This window comes from Chiloscyllium plagiosum, chromosome 19, assembly GCF_004010195.1.
Source record: "Chiloscyllium plagiosum isolate BGI_BamShark_2017 chromosome 19, ASM401019v2, whole genome shotgun sequence".
NCBI lineage: Eukaryota > Metazoa > Chordata > Chondrichthyes > Orectolobiformes > Hemiscylliidae > Chiloscyllium > Chiloscyllium plagiosum.
The window spans coordinates 48372059-48392090 of NC_057728.1; the positions used below are offsets into that span (position 1 = coordinate 48372059).

The 20032-nt window shown below is 38.0% G+C and overlaps 1 protein-coding gene across 5 annotated transcripts in view; it reads right to left on the reverse strand.

Moving 5' to 3' along the window:
• Positions 1-394: 394 nt before the first annotated feature.
• Positions 395-20032, reverse strand: part of cnot2 (CCR4-NOT transcription complex, subunit 2) — a 149448-nt gene continuing 129810 nt past the window's right edge. For all 5 annotated transcript variants that reach the window (XM_043709757.1, XM_043709756.1, XM_043709755.1 and 2 more), the window contains 7 exons: positions 17324-17444; positions 17051-17207; positions 14229-14290; positions 14066-14115; positions 6944-7044; positions 6607-6751; positions 395-1191 (listed from right to left, as the gene is read on the reverse strand). In XM_043709757.1, the coding sequence (XP_043565692.1) occupies positions 1105-1191; positions 6607-6751; positions 6944-7044; positions 14066-14115; positions 14229-14290; positions 17051-17207; positions 17324-17444 (723 nt within the window). In that variant the 3' untranslated portion in view covers positions 395-1104. The remainder of the gene's footprint in view (positions 1192-6606; positions 6752-6943; positions 7045-14065; positions 14116-14228; positions 14291-17050; positions 17208-17323; positions 17445-20032) is intronic.

Here is a 20032-nt window from a genome sequence, read left to right on the forward strand (position 1 = left end):
TTAAAAAGACATTGTATAGCAATTTCAAATTAAAGGCAACACTGCAGTTAGGACAGCTTTTCTACTTTATTACAAAGAGAAGAAGCTTTAATGTGGTCAGAAAATACAAGATTGATTTTTTTTTTAATTTTTTTTCCTATGAAATGCTGCTGTTCAACCAGCCATTGTGAATTGTCTCAGTTCACTTCCTGAAGTCCCATCATGTTCAATTGGGTATGGATGTCCTTGGCTGCTGAAAATCTGGCCCTTAAGTGCACAGGGCGACACAGCGGTCCCCTGCTCAGCAGTTCCCGAAATGTCCTGTTTTCATGTATTGCATCCATGCACACCTCCGAAAAATGAGGTACAGCAGGGCAAATATTTTCCAAAATAGATGTCATATATATAATATATACACATTCGTACATACATATCTTTATTCATGTGATGTCCAAAAATTAAAAAAATGTACACTTTTATTACAAAATTGTAACAAAGACTGGACAGTGTTTTGCTCATTCTGGAAAGATGAAGCCCAGTGATACACAACCGTGGAAAATGTCCAGAGGTCGTGGCAATAACATTCACTTAAACAGTCAAATGTTCTTGCATTTAACTTGGCAGAAATGCCATTCAAAAACATTAGGGGTAGTAAAATGAACAAATCAAATGCAGGCTGCTTATCTTTCCAAATGAAATACAAGGAGGATCTTCACATAAAAATGCACTAAACATTTTTTTTTTATTATTACCAGTAATGCTACAATGAACAATGCAAACTTTTTAAATTTTTACACTTTGGAAATTTAGCAATGAAAATGTTGTCGGTCCACTTGTCCTTTAGCAGAAAAAAATCTGCCTCTAGGCTGAAATTATTTTTTTGTGTCGTTTTTAAACATACCCTGCTCAAAATAATAAAAAAAAAACAAAAAAAAAACAAAAAATACAAATTCAGTTGTGTTGGGCAGCACATAATTACTAAGGCAGGACTTCAAAATGTCGATCCATCCACATGAGCCAATTGCCAGATCCTCAAAGAATAAAAACCAGGATGCCTGAGCCACTTCGGTTTCCGCAGTTTGAGTATTGTGCTGAGACAGCCATACCCCATGAACAGTTAAGTCTTTAGAAGGCTTGCTGAGCAGGGTTGTAGTTCAAAGATGACGGCAGATGAGGTCTCTCCTCTAGTTTATCATACTCCAGATGGAACTCCTGAAATTGCAAAAAGAAACAGTCAGCCATGTGGCAGCAAACATCCATTTAAAAGGAAAACAAGATGCAGCATACATCCTTAGATGCCAACATCAGGATATAGATATACAAAACCCAATTTAAATTTAAAGAATGCCATTGGTGAGGCAAACTTTAGCGTGGAAGTAGTAGCTATAGAAAAAAAGGTAGAAATTCTATCAAAAAGGACTACAGTTCTAAAATGTCACATTAGTAGGGACCCAATATCAGAAACATTTATATACAAAGAAAAAGATTTTGGAGTTGTTTTGTGGAAATATGCAACTGATATAATTTGGCAATGATTTGGGCCGAGGATGATTTAGAGGAGGGATAATAAAGGACAGGGTACATGTGATGGTGTTTCAATTGTGGACAAATTTTGGATGGTTCAAAGTGAGGCTGATAGCATTGTCAAAATAGGCAAGCCTGCTGCTCTCAAAGCATATCCTAAGGTTTCAGCAATGTGGTGGCTGAAGTATGGGCAGAAGTGAGCAATTTTATTGATGGAATTTGATAGCAGCTAGGTTGTTGTTGAATTAAACAAAGTGATTTAATAACTTGTTAGAATAGCATAAGTGTGTGGTCATGGAGGGAAATGAAAAAATAAGGGAACAGAGTTTTGGTTGGAAACTGAAAATTATTTCTCTGGACTCTCCCATCACAAGCTGGAGAAAAGTTGCTGTAGGTAAATAGTCTGAAAGTACAAAAATAGCAACTGGAGCTCATCAGCATATATCAGGTGTCAGACTTAACCCAATGAAAGTACCTCAATGATATCTATTGAAGGCACCCAACTTCAGCAGCTAGATTCACTGCAGGAATAAGGTAATGCTATACCACCGCAAGTACTGTCTTTTGAATGCAATGTTCGCCCAATCTCCCATCTAAGTTGATTTCATTCATCAACCAAAGATGGTCAAAAATGGATCATCAAGCTATTTAACTCTATTTGTAGAATCTCAAGTAACTAGTTTTACTACATTTCCAAAGCACTATTTTGGCTAAAAGTACTTGGAATCCTGAAGTCGTGAAAGACACTATATAAAATGAGTGTGAAAATCTATCAGTGGATGAGGTCTCAGATGTGCATCAAATAGATCGAAGAGTAACAATGAACAGATTTGAGGGAATCCTGAATATGATGGGCCTGGGGATAGGAAATAAAGCTTAAGAAAACAGCTTGCATTTTATAGACATTATTAAACATCTCTGCACACATTCAATTTCTGAATTATTGGCATTCACAGCATACTCCATTGCAACAAAATAGTCCTCTTAGAAACTTTTGTTAAAATTAGTGATCTGTTCTGTCCTACTCACTACAACAACAAACACGATGATACATTATAACAAGTACACATTATTCTTTGAATTAAAGCAAGCATTTGAGTAATTCTGAAGACATTTTGTCAAAGCTTTTCATCAGGACAATTCACTATATATTAATTCAAGGGGAAAGCCAACATTTATATTGCATGAGAGTCTCTTTTCTCCTCATGAAGTATAAATGTTGACTTCCCCTTGAATTGGTATTCTTATGAATTGTCCTGATGAGTACATGATGAAAAGCTTTAATAAAATGTTTGTTCACAGAAAATTGAAATTCTGAGTCTCCTTGCTCTGAGAAAAATGCTGTGAAGCTTGAAAGGGTTCTGAAAAGATTTACAAGGATGTTGCTGGGATTGGAGAGTTTGAGCAATTGGAGAGGTTGAACTGGGTGGGGCTTTTTTCCCCATGGAGCGACAGAGGCTGAGGGGTGACTTTTGTAGAGGTTTAAAAAAATCATGAAGGGCGAATAAACATTGTCTTTTTTTCCAGGGTAGCAGAGTCCAAAACTAGAGGGCATAGGCTTAAGGTGAGAGGGGAAAGATTTAAATGTGACCTCAAGAGCAACATTTTCATGCAGAGGGTGGTGCATGTATGGAAAGAGTTGCCAGAGGAAGTGGTGAAGCTGGTACAATTACAACAGTTAAAAGGCATCTGGATGTGTACATGAATAGGAAGGGCTGAGAGGAATATGGGCCAAACACTGGCAAATGGGACTAGATTAATTTAGAATATCTGGTCAGCATGGATGAGTTGGACTGAAAAGTCATTTTCCACGCTGTGTAACTCTGATTCCATTACTGTACTACCAAATTATGTTTTGTTAGTATTGCATTTTAAAGATAATTCCATTGTACTAAAATGATGATTTTCCTTTCAAAATATCATGTATAATCACCAACATATGATTTTCTTGCCATTTTGGAGAGTTCATTCTATAGAGGGAAGGATTTTCAATGTGGTGAAAACTCAATGGAACAGATGGTGTTTGGCATTAACAGTGATGGATTGATATTGCCACAGTGCTTGATTAAAGCAGTCAGAGTAATTTTAAAAATGGTTTATATTATCTCTTCAAATTGAACACAGATCCACAAATTACTACACAATGCTTTTAGGTAATCCAAAGCTATTTCATGGGAATCTGGAACTTGTGATCAGAAATTCATTGAAAAAGGAAAGACCTATAATTTCAGTAAACATTGGTTGACTGCACATGCCTTCACTGATAAAGATCCAGTGCCTGAAGTATACTGCAACTGCCAACTCTGATTTATACTACTTGATCTGTAGAGGGCTGTCTCCTAGATCGAAGGCTACAGATATAATTCACACAACAGTCAAATTTTAAAAAAACTTTTGGTCTCAGAATTTTGTTTTCCTTAAACTCTAAAAAGATTTTCTAATATTTTAATATGCAAACTATTTAATTCTAACTAATAGAGCTAACTGAAATAAAACTATTTCAATGGTTTGTGAAAACTTCAATAAATTATCCCTTTACTGCAAATATATACACAACTTTGAAAATGTGAATAAAAGGTGCTGAGTTATACTAGATGCTGGTATTGTTGTTTGATCAGTGAAACAAAAGCTTTGTATGACACTCCAATGCATTCTGAAGACTTACTCAGTAGCTGCCAAATTCCACAGAACTTTTCATTATCCTGCCAGCTGTTTATTACAAAACATTAATATTTTAGCGTGGAGATCAGTTAGTTGACTACTGGAGAGTTGCAAAATGTTGTTATACTTTAACCAATCTAAAACTGAAGCTGTGCACAACTTTGAAAGAAAGCTGATTCGCTCCCAACTTTTTTTCTGGGTAACAACAAATATATTGCACTTCCTAAACTGGGCAGGTGCTGAATGTGTGGTATAAATCAGCCTTTAAGATATTCTCATTATCATTACCAACATGTCAGCTTTCTTCTTTTGAACTGTATGGAATTTGCAGCACAACAGTTTAGTTTTCATTGGTCAGACACTGAAATTGGGGACTCATGTGAAAACAGTATGCTTGTAGGGACAGACAGCTATTTTTGCTTTGATTATATTGGGCATCTAGATTTTAAGTAATACTTTGGAGATCTGATCCTGGTGATTCAATCCATTTTCTGCTTTAAATGCAATATCAAAACTATGCCTCTAGCCAAAAGTCAATTGAGTAAGTCTTTTAGATAGCAACATGATCTGCATTTGACATGAAGTGCAAAACCCAATGTGTGACATTTAAGTAGTTTGAAATACGCCATCACAATCAGCATAAGTAAAATACTTTGCAATTACCTCCATGTACAGCTGAATTTCTATTTTTATTTTTCAATATTTAGGTAAATAATTTGATGTTTTTAAAACTCTTTTGTGCTGTTCTGGAGTTGTTCTTGAACCTGGATCTTCTGGTACTGAAGGTGATTGGCCACATTGTAATTATTGGCCTACTCCCCACAATAAGCTAACAGTCAGATAAAGTTAAATTGCCGAGACAGGCTCAAGTGTTTTCTCTTCAACAAATCAGGATCAGATAAGGTTATGCAATCAGCCAGTGGCAAAAGACAAATAACTCCAAATTATCCCTCTCAATGAACAGAAGAATTTAAACATGACTGGATTGGGTTGGGATATCTGGTCAGCATGGACAAGTTGGACCGAAGGGTCTGTTTCCGTGCTGGACGTCTCTATGAGCCTAGATATAGATTCATAGAGTCAATGTGAAACAGGAGGATGGAGGAATCACAAGAAAATTATGGAAACATTATTAAAAAGTTTGAAAGAAAAAGTAAAAATGCAATCTAAGTAATTAGTACCAACTTAAAAACAGAAATTGTTGCAGAACTTCAACAGGTCTGGTATCATCTATGGAGAGAAAGCAAAGTAAATGCTAACTCTGCTTACTCTCCACAGATGCTGCCAGACCTGCTGAGATTCTCCAGCAATTTGTTTTCGTTTTAGATTTCCAGCATCTGCAGTCTTTGTTTCATATTAACTTAAATATTGTTGAAAAAAGATACACCTTGTAATAGATATCCATTTAGCACTCATCAGGATATTTATAAGAATACTAAAGTAAAAGGGAATAATACTTTATACTGTATGAGAAGTGTTGGCAACTGGACTCTGATCAGCAGAGATATTGCCATGGAGACTGCATCAGTTAGATAGGAACATAGAAAATAGGAGAAGTAGGTAATTCAATATGATCATGTACTCTCATCCTCCTTCTCCCTTTATCCTTTGACTAATAAACAAAGCTTAGCAGTTGACTAAGTTTAAACCAGGCATGTTGACTCTGGTCAAAACCTAACTGGTGCATTCTATTTGGCAGGTGCAGTCCACTTGCCAAGAAATCTGCACTCTCTTCTCATTATATAATATTGCTCCCCTTCAAACTGGTATTCTTGCAAATGTGATAAATGCATGACCCAAACTTTATTAATTTGTCTTTTTCAGCAATACTAAAGTTCTGTTTAGTATCCTTACATAAAACTGAGCACAAGGGGGCAGATAAAATGGGTCTGGGTGAAATATGAATACAGACTATGTTCCATTATACAGGTCTTGTTTAACTTGCAAAAATAACATTTATATCTTGTAGCCAACTATCAGTAGATTCATTGTAATATTGTCACTACAATTTAGCATGAAATGACACCGAATAAAAGCAGGCTAATGTAATAAAATCAATTGACTAAAATCAGTTACTGCATAGTTACAGTAAGCCAATCACACCCTTCTACGCTGCACATTTGGGTCTAGAGTGCATGAGATGAAGTCTTCAAAAAGATAATAGCCTTGAGAGTACAGAAGGTGCTACAGCATTCAACAGTCTCAAGGGTTAAAACAACAGCACACAAATTTAGGCTATTTCAGCTATCTTTATTATTGAGAACCACAGACCAAATTTGCTGGGCAGAAAATACACAATGTTGTATACAAAACACATTGGTTGTTTCCAGCAAACAGATGATACGTAATCTCAAGGAAACATCAAGTTAGTAATTTATCTGGCTCCTTTACAATCAAATAATTTCTGTATTATATAAAATCCAGTAGCGCATCAGCTCTTACTTTAGCAACCTTTCTCCAGTTAAGACAGTCAAAGAAATAGTATGTCCCCCTTTCATAGGTGTTGGTCTTTACTGTTGGCTCCATTCCTGGGGCCCTGGTGATCCAGACTCGCTCTTCTTTGTGGTACCTCCAGTCTCGGTTAAATCTACCATTTATAACAAGAAAAATATTGTGAGAAAAGACACAAGTATTAATTAAGTTAAACCACATCCAACAAACAAACTGCTGCATGACAACTTTTTTTTAAAATTGTAAATAAGGATCAATAGAATTTAATGTCAGTTAGGCCACAGAAAATTTTCATTCAAATAAAGTGATACATTTAAAAAGGACATACAACTCTACTGCTGCAAGTAACTGCAAGACATCTCCTCCATTCATGTAGTATAGATAGAAAAGGAGGTCCTCTCCATAGCGGGCAAGTTTTATTGCAGCGAGCTGTAAAATAAATTATTGTTGATTTTTATTTTACATTTCAAATATAATGCTTAAAACCTTACTTTTAAGATTTCAAATATTTCATGTACGTAAGTGGGCCAGGGTATCAACAAAAATTCTGCAACATGACTGTAAGCTTTGCATAGATTGTCACAAAATATACAAATTATGTAATTTAGTACTCACACTCTGATTATGCCGTAATTGTTAATCTTTCAAGATGAATATCACCACCCAATCGGCACAAAGTGCTGGCTGCTGCCAGCAAATACAACCCAACTAAAAAGGACGTATAGCTGTCAATGCAGGAGTATATAATCATGCGATATGTTAAAAATCCTATTGGTGTACACTTTGTTTAGAAAGACAAGAAAAACTTGCATTTGTATAATGCTTTCCATAGCCATCAACATCTCAGTGTCTAAGACAATGTTATACGTTTGAACTGTAATCACTTGTAAATAGATGTCAATTTACAACAAGCTCCCGCAAATACTAATGTGGTATTAACCAGGTAATCTGTTTTTATGATGCCAGAGGGATATATTATGGCCACAATGCTAGGTATAGTTGCCTGTTCCTCTTTGAAAATGTCATGGGATCTTTTATATCCAACCAAGCAGGCAGATGTGGCCTTGACTCAACATCGCATCCAAAGGAAAAATAAGATTACTTTGTGTTTCACTCTCTCTCTCGCACTTCTTTGATAACATTTCATATTTTTAAATGGCAATGTCTATTCTTCTTTCACTAAACTCATCAGCTTCTGTACCACTGCCACTCCTTGGCCAAGCTCAAGCAATTAGTTAATCCGCCTAATGGATCCTTCTCTGAGACAGCGTCAATCTATATGTGATAATACTTATGTGAAATGCATATATATATATTTCTTATGCTAATGGATTATCAATGGAAGTTATTGGAATTGGTCTATGTGAACTACTTGTGTTATGGTTACATTATTCCACCAATAGTGGCATTATATAGTGCTTCAGTTTTATCTCCTAGTGCCTCTATGTATACTGCAGAGAAACTCCAGTTTTGTTTTCTAAATTGCAGCAAGTTGTTTTACTTTACAGAATACTTATTATTAAGTTCATTCATCTTAAAATGTGGGCTGAATTAGATCTACAGGCTCACATTTTAACATCAACACAAGGCTAGTTTTGACTCCCTTTGTGAAACACCATGGGACTTGAACTAGATATAAAATAACGTCTGTCAAATTGATTTCAAAGCAGTGATCTTCTCTTGCTTTAGATTTATACAAACCACAATAGCAAAAATTCAAATCTGAGAAGCAGAGTAACATGGATATTTATGACAATCGTTCAAGACATTATTGAACAGTTAATGTGAAGAATCACACCTATTTCAGAAAGTAGTCTGAGGACAAAGTGTCTTTCACAACTCATGCCAGGAGGCCTAGGCCATAGAGGTCAAAAATAACATACAGGTTGCACTGTCTGGACAAAATATGCAAGAGCAGGTGAAGTCAAAAAGAATTTGAACTCATATCTAGTTTGATTCGGATTTCTTAATACAGGTACGTATCCCTTTATCTGAGCATCCAAAAACCAAAAAGTTCCGAAAACCAAAAGGTTTTCATGGAGCATGCAGTGTCAGTAATGTCTGCATAACATAACAGGGTTTTCTTGGTAGGCAAAGGCTGCACCCACTCGACCCACATGGCGGTGTGGCCCAGCACTCGGAGGTGACAGTTGTGTATTGTTTTTACTGTGCTAAATTGTTTAACTTTCAAGTGAAAATGTCAAAAAGAGTACATGCATGGCTAACAATAATATAAAGAAAAGGAAGCATCTGTCATTATCAATAACGCAAAAAGTGGAGTTATTACAGAAGCATGATCGTAGTGTAGCTGTGCAGCATCTTACTGAAGAAAATGGTGTCGAAACTACCACTGTCTATGATTTGAAGAAACAGAAAAACAAGTTACTGAAGTTTCATAGTGATAGTGATAACTATCAACTAATGAAAAATAGGAAAACACTCAGGGCAAAAAATGAAGACCTTAACTATGTGTTGATGGAGTGGATTAGACAACAAAGAAATGAACGTATGCCACTGACTGGTTTGATGGTCATGAAACAAACTCGAAAATATCAGAGAACTGAACATTAAAGGTGAATATCAATATTCAGAAGACTGTCTGCAGAAATTTAAGAAGCGTAATGGTGTGAAATACCTGAAAACCTGTGGCGAAAAGGCATCTGCTGACCATGAAGCAGCTGAAAATTATGTTGGTGAATTTGCCAAGCTAGTATCTGACAAAAGCCTTAGTCCTGAACAAATTTACAATGCTGATGAAACAGCTCTTTACTGGCCCTATGTCCCGAGAAATACATTAGCAAAAGCTAATGAGAGAGCACCAACGGGTTTTAAGCAAACTAAAGACAGATTAACTATTCTCGGGTGTGTCATTGCCAATTTCACCTTGTGTGTGCCTGCAGTAATGATTGGGAAAAGCAAACATCCGAGATGTCTTAAAGGTGTACACAATCTGCCTATGCATTATTATGAAAACAAGAAAGCATGGGTAACCTGAAAAATTTTTTCTGACTGGTTCAGTAAACACTTCGTACTAGCAGCACGAGCTCATTGCAGACAAGCTGGACTGGAAGAAAAAAAAGTGTAAAATTTTATTGTTCTTTGACAACTGCTCCGCACATCCCCCTGCCGAACAGCTTGTAAAAAGTAATGTTTTTGGCATTTACTTGGCCCCTAATGTGACATCGGTATTACAGCCTTGTGACCAAGGAATTATGTTCCATGAAGAGCAAGTATAAAGACTATTTTTGAAACAGTATGCTTGCTGCAGTCAACAGAGGGGTAGGAATTAAAGACTTCCTGAAAGAGTCTAGTCTTAAGGATGCCATTTACGCAGTTGCTAATGCTTGGAATGATGTTGATAAAACAACATTAACAAACTCTGACCTACAATGATGTTTCTTGGAAATATACCTGCAGATGAAGAGTTTGAAGGATTTCTTTTCACTGAAGAAAAAAAATGATAGCAAGCCTTGTTACTTACGCACAAAATTTATCGGACGAAAGTATAAATAAATTACATGAAGCTGACATCGAAGAAATACTGAACATTGACAATGATGTGCCTATCGTGCATTTCTTAAGCAATGGGAACATTGCTGAAATGGTTTTAAATATGGGCTCCTGTACAGATAAATGTGAGGATAGTAGTGATGATGACGATAAGTTAGTGAACACAATTGAAAAAGTCCCCATTGACGATATGGTGAAAATGTGTGATCAGTTAATTGCTGACCTTGAACAACGTTCATTTATCAGTGAGCAAGAGATTATGGCAATTTACTCAATTAAAGAGAAATTGCTTAGACAGAAACCTATGTTAATGAGACAGATGACACTTGAAGAAGCCTTTAAAACCGCCGCCTGCCAATCGTGCTGAAGCTGTGTATGTTTAAGTTTTACCAAATGTTTTTATTGGAATGTTTTTTATGGAAATAAAATGTTGTTGAATATTTACAGTCAATGTATTTCATGAATTTGTATATATTACTCTATAAATAAACTTTGTATGGTTCAGTTTTCCCGAATGTTTTTCTTCTAATTTGTTTATGGAAATAAAACATTGTTGAATATTTATGGTCAATGTATTTTATTTATCAGTACACTACAAATAAAGTGTGGTAGTATTTCTAGTCTTTATTTATCCTGCTTAGTGTGAATATTCATACGTTTTTGCTGCAGTACAGTATTTATGTTTGATTATGGGTTGCTGCCCTGCACCCTACAGGGGGCGCTACATTAGTTCCAGAAACCGCAAAATTCCGATTTCTGCAAAGCAGCTGGTCCCTGGCATTTCGGATAAAGGGATACATACCTGTACCGGGAATACAAAATTAATTAAGAGCTACAGACAAGTCAGATTTTGGGCACAAAATTAAATTCCAAATTATTGACATATTTACTTAAGGTGATAACACTAAAGGTGAATTTTGTCCTAAAATGTAGCACTCAGATTTATCAGCTGAATAGAAGGAATAAAGTGATTTAACTTGGAGTTATAGACTATAGCAGTATATAAAGCAGTCCTTGTTACCCCAGGATGTCCTAAGGCAATTTGAGACATTGAACTATAATCACCAATGAAATGTAGGCGAACAGGAAAGTTAACTTTTCAAACATCAATAATGTAAACGAACCACTGTGCTTTTGGCAGTGCTAGCTACTGGTCAGATTCCAGAAGAACTATCTTGCTGTCATCAAATCATTTCATATTAGTGACAAAGAAGTTAATGAGTATCTTGCAACAAAGTGAAGTTAAAGGAGCAGAGATGAGTGTTTGAAGAGTTTATGTTGGAACAATGGTGAATTTAGGATGATTTGGAAGTCGTAAGAAATTGGGAAGAGTGAATATGAACTAATGGTGCCTGCTGTGGTCCAGCCAGTTGTACAATTTGTGGTCAAGACTATGTCTCATGTTTGCCTGGATGTGGCCCCCATCTCTATTTGTTTGAGGTCAAGGACAAAGTAGATTAAATGTCAAGCAAGTAGCCAGGTTGCAGAAACATTGTGGCAGATGGAGAATGAAAGACTAGGCAGTTGGGTGTTCATGCACTCCAGGTAGACTGTTGAGGGGGGAAAAAAAAGGAAAAGAATTATGGGGAAAATTCAATTGGTACAGGAAAAAATAACTGATTAAATAAAGATTCCAAAGTGTTAGAAGTGAGACTCTGGTTTGAGAAATCCAGTCAGAGAGAGGCAATATATGTCACAACAGCTCAAAGTCCAGATGGAATGACAGATGTGCAAAGCTGGACCTACCAGATAATACAGATCCAGCACTTGTGGACAGAATTTCATTATACTGGTATCTGAAGTAAATGCAAGTAATCAGAGGAAAACAAAACTGCCAACTCTAAGTTGACAAAAAAAATCAGGCAAACAAGCTGTGAACTAGTATATACTGACTAGACTTATACATAGTTGTTGTTTGATGCTTTTAATCTGTCAGCTAATCAAGAAATTTCAACATAAATTAACCTTATGAACTTCGAGTCAATCTTGTATGTTAAGCATAAGGTTATTTTGTACGAGGTATGGCCCATCATGACTTATTTAAAACTTTATACCAATAGGGTAATAAAGTCTGTTAATTACACATTCTCAAATTACATTGTGTACTCTTCAATGTTTATCCTTTACACTTAATTTTAAGGTGTACTAATGAAACAGAAAAATTGTTAAATGTTTTTGTTTCCTTAAGTGAATTTGACAGCAAGGCTCAATTTGCAAATGTTAATAGATGGAAAATGCACAACTGATTCTTAAACATTGTACTACATCTATTGTAAAGTTAATCTACTCCATTTATAAATCAGTACAATAATTCTCAGCACCACTTCTGACATCATATTCCTGTATTCAAGAAAAGTAAACATTCAGAACAATGTTGCCAGCAAAAGAAAAAAAGATTCTTGAATTCAACAGAATTTTTTCCAAATAAGTCACTACAGAGCATGGTCAGGGTTAAAATGATTGAGCATGACTATTTCAAATGCTAGAATAATATTTCACAACACAGGAATGTGTTTCTTCCTTATAGAATAATCAGCATGTGTCACTTTTAAATTTCACATTAGACAACAAAATCTTCAATTACTAGTTTCACATCAGACGTGTGACAGACTTCTCATCTCTTACCTGGAAGACTGCAGCCACAACAATCGTGAAAATCTTGATCAACTACTCTGTCATTCAGCATCAACCCTTTGCTCACTACTTGAGGAACACCCTGTGAAACCACTGCCTTAAATACTCTTCTCTGTCCCCTCTATGTTGTTGTTACAGTACATTCAATACATAGTAGGTACTGCATCAATTTTCTAAGAACATTTAACAGTATCCACAAGCTTCATGACTTCTAGAAAGGAGGAGAGCAGCACTGTCATATGAACAGGACCATTTCAAATTCCCATTTTGCCATTCTGCTTTGGAAAAATATTATCATTCCTTCACTGGATCAATACCTTGAAATTACTTGCCTATTATCACTAATGCGCCACCACAAGGGGAACTGCAGCAGTAGATGGACAATGAAAGCTGCTAGTGCCACTCTCATTCTGGGCAGAAACAGAATGAAACAGCCTCTACAAATTCACAGTTGTACCTTTTAATACAGAGTTTATATCGAAATCTGTTTCATGTATGTTGGGTTTCCTAGGATAACATGCTATGTAAGTCATTTTTAACAAATGAAATGGCAAGGTGGCTCAGTGTTAGGCTGAGACACTTCACAGCCAAACATAATACAATTTTTTTTATATTAGATTCCATACAGTGTGGAAACAGGCCCGTCGGCCCAACTAGTCCACACCGACCCTCCAAAGAGTAACCCACCCATACCCATTTCCCTCTGACTAATGCACCTAACACTATGGGCAATTGAGCATGGCCAATTCATCTAACCTGCACATCTCTGGATTGTGGGAGGAAACCGGAGTACCCGGAGGAAACCCATGCAGACACGGGGAGAATGCAAACTCCACACAGACAGTTGCCCGAGGCTGGAATCGAACCTAGGACCCTGGTTCTGTGAGGCAACACTGCTAACCACTGAGACACAGTGCCGCCCAATTCCCTCACAATTCGCCCACATATTGGGCTGAATAACTGCTTGTGTTTTCCTATTCCTAGCCCTATCATTGACATCCATCCTAGTTTTTCTTTTAATCTCATCTGTGATTAGCCGATGCAGCCCATATTGGCGAATGAATAAAGGGTGTGCTTGCATTACTCAACTGCACAATGGATGTCCATTTACCAATCCAGCCACTGGGAACATGTGACACTATCATATATTTCTCAAGAGTTTTCAACAAAGAATGGGCTCAAAATAATTAATCGACACACAAATATTGTGATTTTAGCAGTTTCAGTAGCCCAAGTTTTTGACACAGAATATATGACATTATCTACATCATTTAAAGTTACTTTTTCCAGTATTTAATATGCTCACCTTGTCCCTAATGTGTATGTTTGTTAGATACTCTGAGGGAACATGAAAATCTGTGGAAGAAGATGAGTGTTGATCAGTTATTTTAAGTTGTATAAATTTTTAAAGGAATGAACAGAATAAAGATCCACTATATTGACAGTAAGGATAAAATTGCCATTCTCACCAATATCTTGAGGTCGGCAGGGTGCTGATGCCCAAGGAGATGCAAATTTGGGGTAGAGATTTCTGTAAAATACTGATAATTAATCATACAGATTCTTGATCTAACAAAACAGTCGATTGCTGAATTACTGAACATGACCTGATAAGCCCTTATTGAGAAGTTACTCGAGTTGTACAGTCAAACATTTTTGAACAAAAAGGAGCACTACTCTCACATCTGCTAAACTGGAAAGAAAGAACCCAATGCTGAAGCAATTCCCTACAGTATCCACAGACAGATCTGTATTAATATTTTACATGATTTCCCACAGCAGCACATTCACATGTGACACAAGAAAGCGTCCAAACCAGAACCAGGTCAATGCTTTTAGCATAGAAAACCATTTGTCATAAAATTACAGAACACATTACAATGAAAAATAACAAATTATGGTTAAACAAGATGAAATCCTTTGGACCATCAATCTTGCAAAACAGCAAAAATAAATAAACTACATAAACCTCCAATCAAAAAGAACTCAAAGCTTCAAATGCAGTAAATAGCAAAATCTATATCTCAAACACCTAATCAACTATATTCCTAAAGTTTATGCAATTTTCCAAAAAATAAGGAGTATCCAAGATGATACGAGGTCATGGTTCAGTGCAATTGTTCAGAAGACATATCCAACAGCAAGTATGATATTTCAGCAATTTAAAAGCTGTATATAAAGCTTTAAGATTTGAACCTGATAACATGTTTCAGGATGCTGGTGACTATCTCTATCAATTTAGTGATCTTGTTAGAATTTCTTTATCCATTGGACACCTACATACAATGTAACTTGTGGCAGGTAAGAACTAAGGACATGGTTGGCAATTATCAGATCATGTGCTTTATTCTCTGGAAGTGAGCAAAGCTCACATTTGCTGCAGATCCATAAAAACATTTGAGAAGGGGCAAATTTTAGTAAGTTTGTCAAATGACAGGAAAAATACAGCAATATGGTTTAAAGTCCAGAATGGTCTTTACTCTGGAGGAGAACTTGCAGATGCTAGTGTTTCATGTAAGCCCTTGGAGTTCTGGGTGGTTAATATCGCTGGTTTCTAAGGTTTGGCGAATTGCTGCACTGCATCTTATATATGTTCTCACTGCTGCCACTCTGAGCTGATTGTGAAGGGAATGTAATGGATGGGGCTGCCAATTAAGGCAGTTGCTATTCCATCACCCTCCTCCTTATGCCTTGCAGACTGTGGACAGACTTGACAGTCAGAAGGTGAATTATTCACTATCAGCTTCAGACCTGCTACTGTAAAGACATGAATTGTATTGCTAGCCCAGTTAAAGTCTGGTATCAACAATGTTGATGATGGAGATTCAGCAATGGTAATGCTTTTAACCACCTCCTCTTGACATTCAGATTCTCTCTTGTTAGAAATGGTCATTAACTGTATGGTCAGAATGTTTCTTGCCACTGGACACCCTGAGCCTAAATGTTATTCAGGTCTGACTGCACACAGGTTTGGGCTGCTTCAGTATCTGAGCAATTGCATATGCTACTGTACACTGCAAACATCTTCAATTCTTATTTTACAATGTAGAGAAAGTCCTTCAAAATGCTGACAGTTCTGTTAGTAGTGTTACTTAAGCCACTCCCAGTCTTGGTGATGAACATTGAAGTCTCCCAACAAGAATGCATTCCATGCCTTTGGTAACACCAGAGTGTTTCCAAGTGGTGTTCAACACTCGGGAAGCTGATTAGGAGCAAATGGTAACTCATGTTTGACCGAATGCATAGATGCTTTTTTTTAAGATCAGATTCCCCTTCAGTGTGGAAACAGGCCCTTCGGCCCAACAAGTCCACACCAAACCTCCGAGTAACACACCCAGACCCATTTCTCTCTTACTAATGCACCTAACACTATGCGCAATTTAGTATGGCCAATTCGACTGACCTGCACATCTTTGGACTGTGGGAGGAAACCCACGCAGACACAGGGAGAATGTGCAAACTCCACACACAATCGCCAGAGGCTGGAATCGAACGTGAGTCCCTGGCACTGTGAAGTAGCAGTGCTAACCACTGAGCCACTGTGCCACTTCATGTGATAAAGACATGTTGAGGATCCCAAGGCCAATTGTATACATGTCACCATCTCTGCTTGATCTGTACTGTCGCTAGGGACAAGACTGACCCAGCTACCAGGGTAGAGAAGTCTGAAACATGCGCTATGCTTCATGAGTATGGCTACGCCAGGATGCCCTGACTAAAATTCTCCCAAGTTTGTACAAAGTTCACAGACATTAGTCGGGAGGACTCTGCAAAGTCAACTGGGCGAGATGCGTCTTTGTAACTTCTGGCACCTATGTGAATGCTGGGTGGTCAGTTCAATTCTAATATTTTATTTTTCTGTAGCAATTTGATACAACTAAGTGGCCTAAGTCATTTTCAAGGGAAGATGGAAGATACTGTAGATCTACAGATCCATACAGACCAGGGAAGGAAGGCAGATTCCCTTCCATAAAAAGGCATTAGTGAATCAGGTAGTTTTGCTTAATATCCTATAGCTTCATGGTCACTATTACTGACACTAGCTCTTTATTCCAGATAGTTTTGGATTCTTCTATTCTCCAACATTTTTTATTAGCATCAATTTATTGGTTTACATTCAATGTAAATTATTATATAAAACATTCAACTGAAAAACTGCAAACTCACCTGGCAGTTTGTTTTTAATTAAACATGTAAACAAATGATTTATGGAAAAATTACATACTGTCCTTTTTCCAAAGTATGCAATGATCTTAGCATAAGAATGGCAGAAGGTGGTAATGCTGCTTACTCTGGAGAGTTTAGGTTGAGGCCTAGTGTTGTTAAATCACTGCCTAATGCGAGATGTACCATGCCGGGATCAGTCTCTGCCGCTCGAATGAACGTTAAAAGTCCGATCATTCCAAACTGATCTGTTACCATTCCCGTAGGAATATTAGTGACTCGGCCTAAATAATAAGAAAAACAACGTTAAGAAATGATCTTCCAATTGTATAGACTTCCAGAATTTGGAAATATTGTTGAATAAGAAGTTATAATTTTGATGCCGTATAGAAGCACCCACCATCAGATAATACTTGGATCCCTTTTTTCTGCAGATTGTTGTTTTGCGTCGTTGAACTCTTATCGCCAGGAAATTTGGGCCCGTCTGTACTAGATACATTTTTTCCTGGTGTATTCAGATTCTGTAATTGAAATTTTTGAAAAAAAGGTTAATAAACAGCACAAAGGAAAATCTGCGATTTTGGAATATTCACATATAAGTTATAGTATTCCATAAGTGCTGTTAGATAAGAAGCTCTCGGATTCTAATCCAGTGACTGTGAAGTAACAGCATCAGATGCCAAAATTGGGATATTGCGAGGCTTGACAAGACTGTGTTCAAGAACAAAAAACAAAGAAATTACAGCACAGCCACAGGCTCTTCAGCCCTCCAAGTCTGCGCCAATCCAGATCCACTATCTAAACCTGTCACGTATTTGTGAAAGATCTGTATCCCTCTGCTCTCTGCCTATGCATGTATCTGTCTAGATACATCTTAAATGACGCTATCGTGCCCGCCCCTACCACCTCCACTGGCAACATGTTCCAGGCATTCACCACCATCTACGTAAAGAGCTTTCCATGTACATCTCCATTAAACTTTTTCCCTCTCACCTTGAACTCGCGACCTCTAGTAACTGAGTCCCCCACTCTGGGGAAAAAGCTTCTTGCTATCCATCCTGTCTGCACCTCTCATGATTTTATAGACCTCAATCAGGTCCCCCCAAACCTCAGTCTTTCTAATGAAAATAATTCTAATCCACTCAACCTCTCTTCACAGCTAGCACCTTCCATACCAGACAACATCCTGGTAAAGGTCCTCTGCACCCTCTCCAAAGCATCCACATCCTTTTAGTAATGTCGCGACCAGATCTGTATGCAGTATTCCAAACGTGGCCAAACCAATGCCCTATACAACTGTAACATGACCTGCCAACTGTTGTACTCAATACCCCGTCCGATAAAGAAAAGCATGCCGTATGCCTTCTTGACCACTCTACCAACTGTGCAGCCAACCTCAGGGTATATTGGACCTGAACACCCTGATCTCTCTGTATATTAATTTTCCCCAGGGCTTTTCTATTTAGCATATAGTTCACTCTTGAATTGGATCTTCTAAAATGCATCACCTCGCACTTGTCCGAATTGAACTCCACCTCCCATTTCTCTGCCCAACTCTCCAATCTACCTATATTTTGCAGCATTCTCTGAAAATCCCCTTCACTATCTGCTACTCCATCAATCTTAGTGTCATCTGCATACTTGCTAATCAGACCACCTATACCTTCCTTCAGATCATTTAGGCAGATCACAAAAACATTGGTCCCAACATGGATCCCTGTGGAACACCACTGGCCACAGTTGTCCATTTTGAGCAACTCCCTTCCACTACTACTCTGTCTCTCCTGCTGCCCAACCAATTCTTTATCCATATAGCTAGTACACCCTGGACCCATGCGACTTCACTTTCTCCATCAACCTACCTTATCGAACAGCTTACTGAAGTCCATGTAGATGACATCTATAGTCCTTCCCTCATCAATCAACTTTGTCACTTCCTCAAAAGAATTCTATTAAGTTGGTAAGACATGACGTTTCCTGCACAAAACCATGTTCCCTATCACTGATAAGCCCATTTTCTTCCAAATGTAAATAGATCCTATTCCTCAGTATCTTCTCTAGCAGCTTCCCTACCACTGACATCAGGCTCACCAGTCTGTAATTACCTGGATTATCCCTGCTACCCTTCTTAACAAGGGGACAACATTAGTAATTCTATAGTCTTCCGGGACCTCACCCGTGTTCAAGGATGCTGCAAAGATATCTGTTAAGGCCCCTGCTATTTCCCCTCTCGCTTCCCTCAGTAACCTGAGATAGATCCCATCTGGACGTGGGACTTGTCCACCTTAATCCAACCAACACTTCCTCCTTCCTTATGCCAACTTGACCTAGAGTAATGCATAATACCTTTGTCCTTTAACATGGTAGAAAACACAAGTTTTAGAGGTGTATTGACGAAATTTGAGGAGTTGCTGCAGTATGTCTTGCATACTGCAGACACTAAAGCTACAACGTGCCAGGGCATAAGGATGCGAGCAGCAGCGAAGGTAAGACCGTTTGGTTTTAAAAGTGCTTACCGGTAGCGGGCAGCGGTGTTTTTTTTTCTTTCACTCTCTCTTCACAGAAAGAGCTGGAGCACCAGGGGGAAGTGACGACGACCAGAGGGGCAGCCGAGACCCGGAAGCAGTAGTGTAAGCTTACCTGGGTAGGTTTTTCCCCCTTTAAAAGCACGAAGGAGAGGTGCCCGAGGCACTACACGGGTAGTGCCTCCCACCCGCCCTCCTCCTCTAACCTAATAATAACACCTGTTGTGGTAAGTAGGTAAGTGCTGAATTTTGCTTGTTGTATTCTTTAGACCCAGTTTTTTTTTTAAAATAAAAGTTAGCTTTAGAGGGATGGCAGTGAAGGCAGTGCAATGTTCCTCCTGCAACATGTATGAGGTGAGGGATGCCATCGACGTCCCTGCCGATTACACTTGCAGGAAGTGCACCCATCTCCAGCTCCTCCAAGACCGTGTTAGGGAACTGGAGCTGGAGTTGGATGAACTTCGGATCATTCGGGAGGCAGAGGGGGTCATAGATCAGAGTTATAGGGAAGTAGTAACTCCAAAGATGGCAGATAGATGGGTGACAGTGAGGGGGACTGGGAGGAACCAGCCAGTGCAGGGACC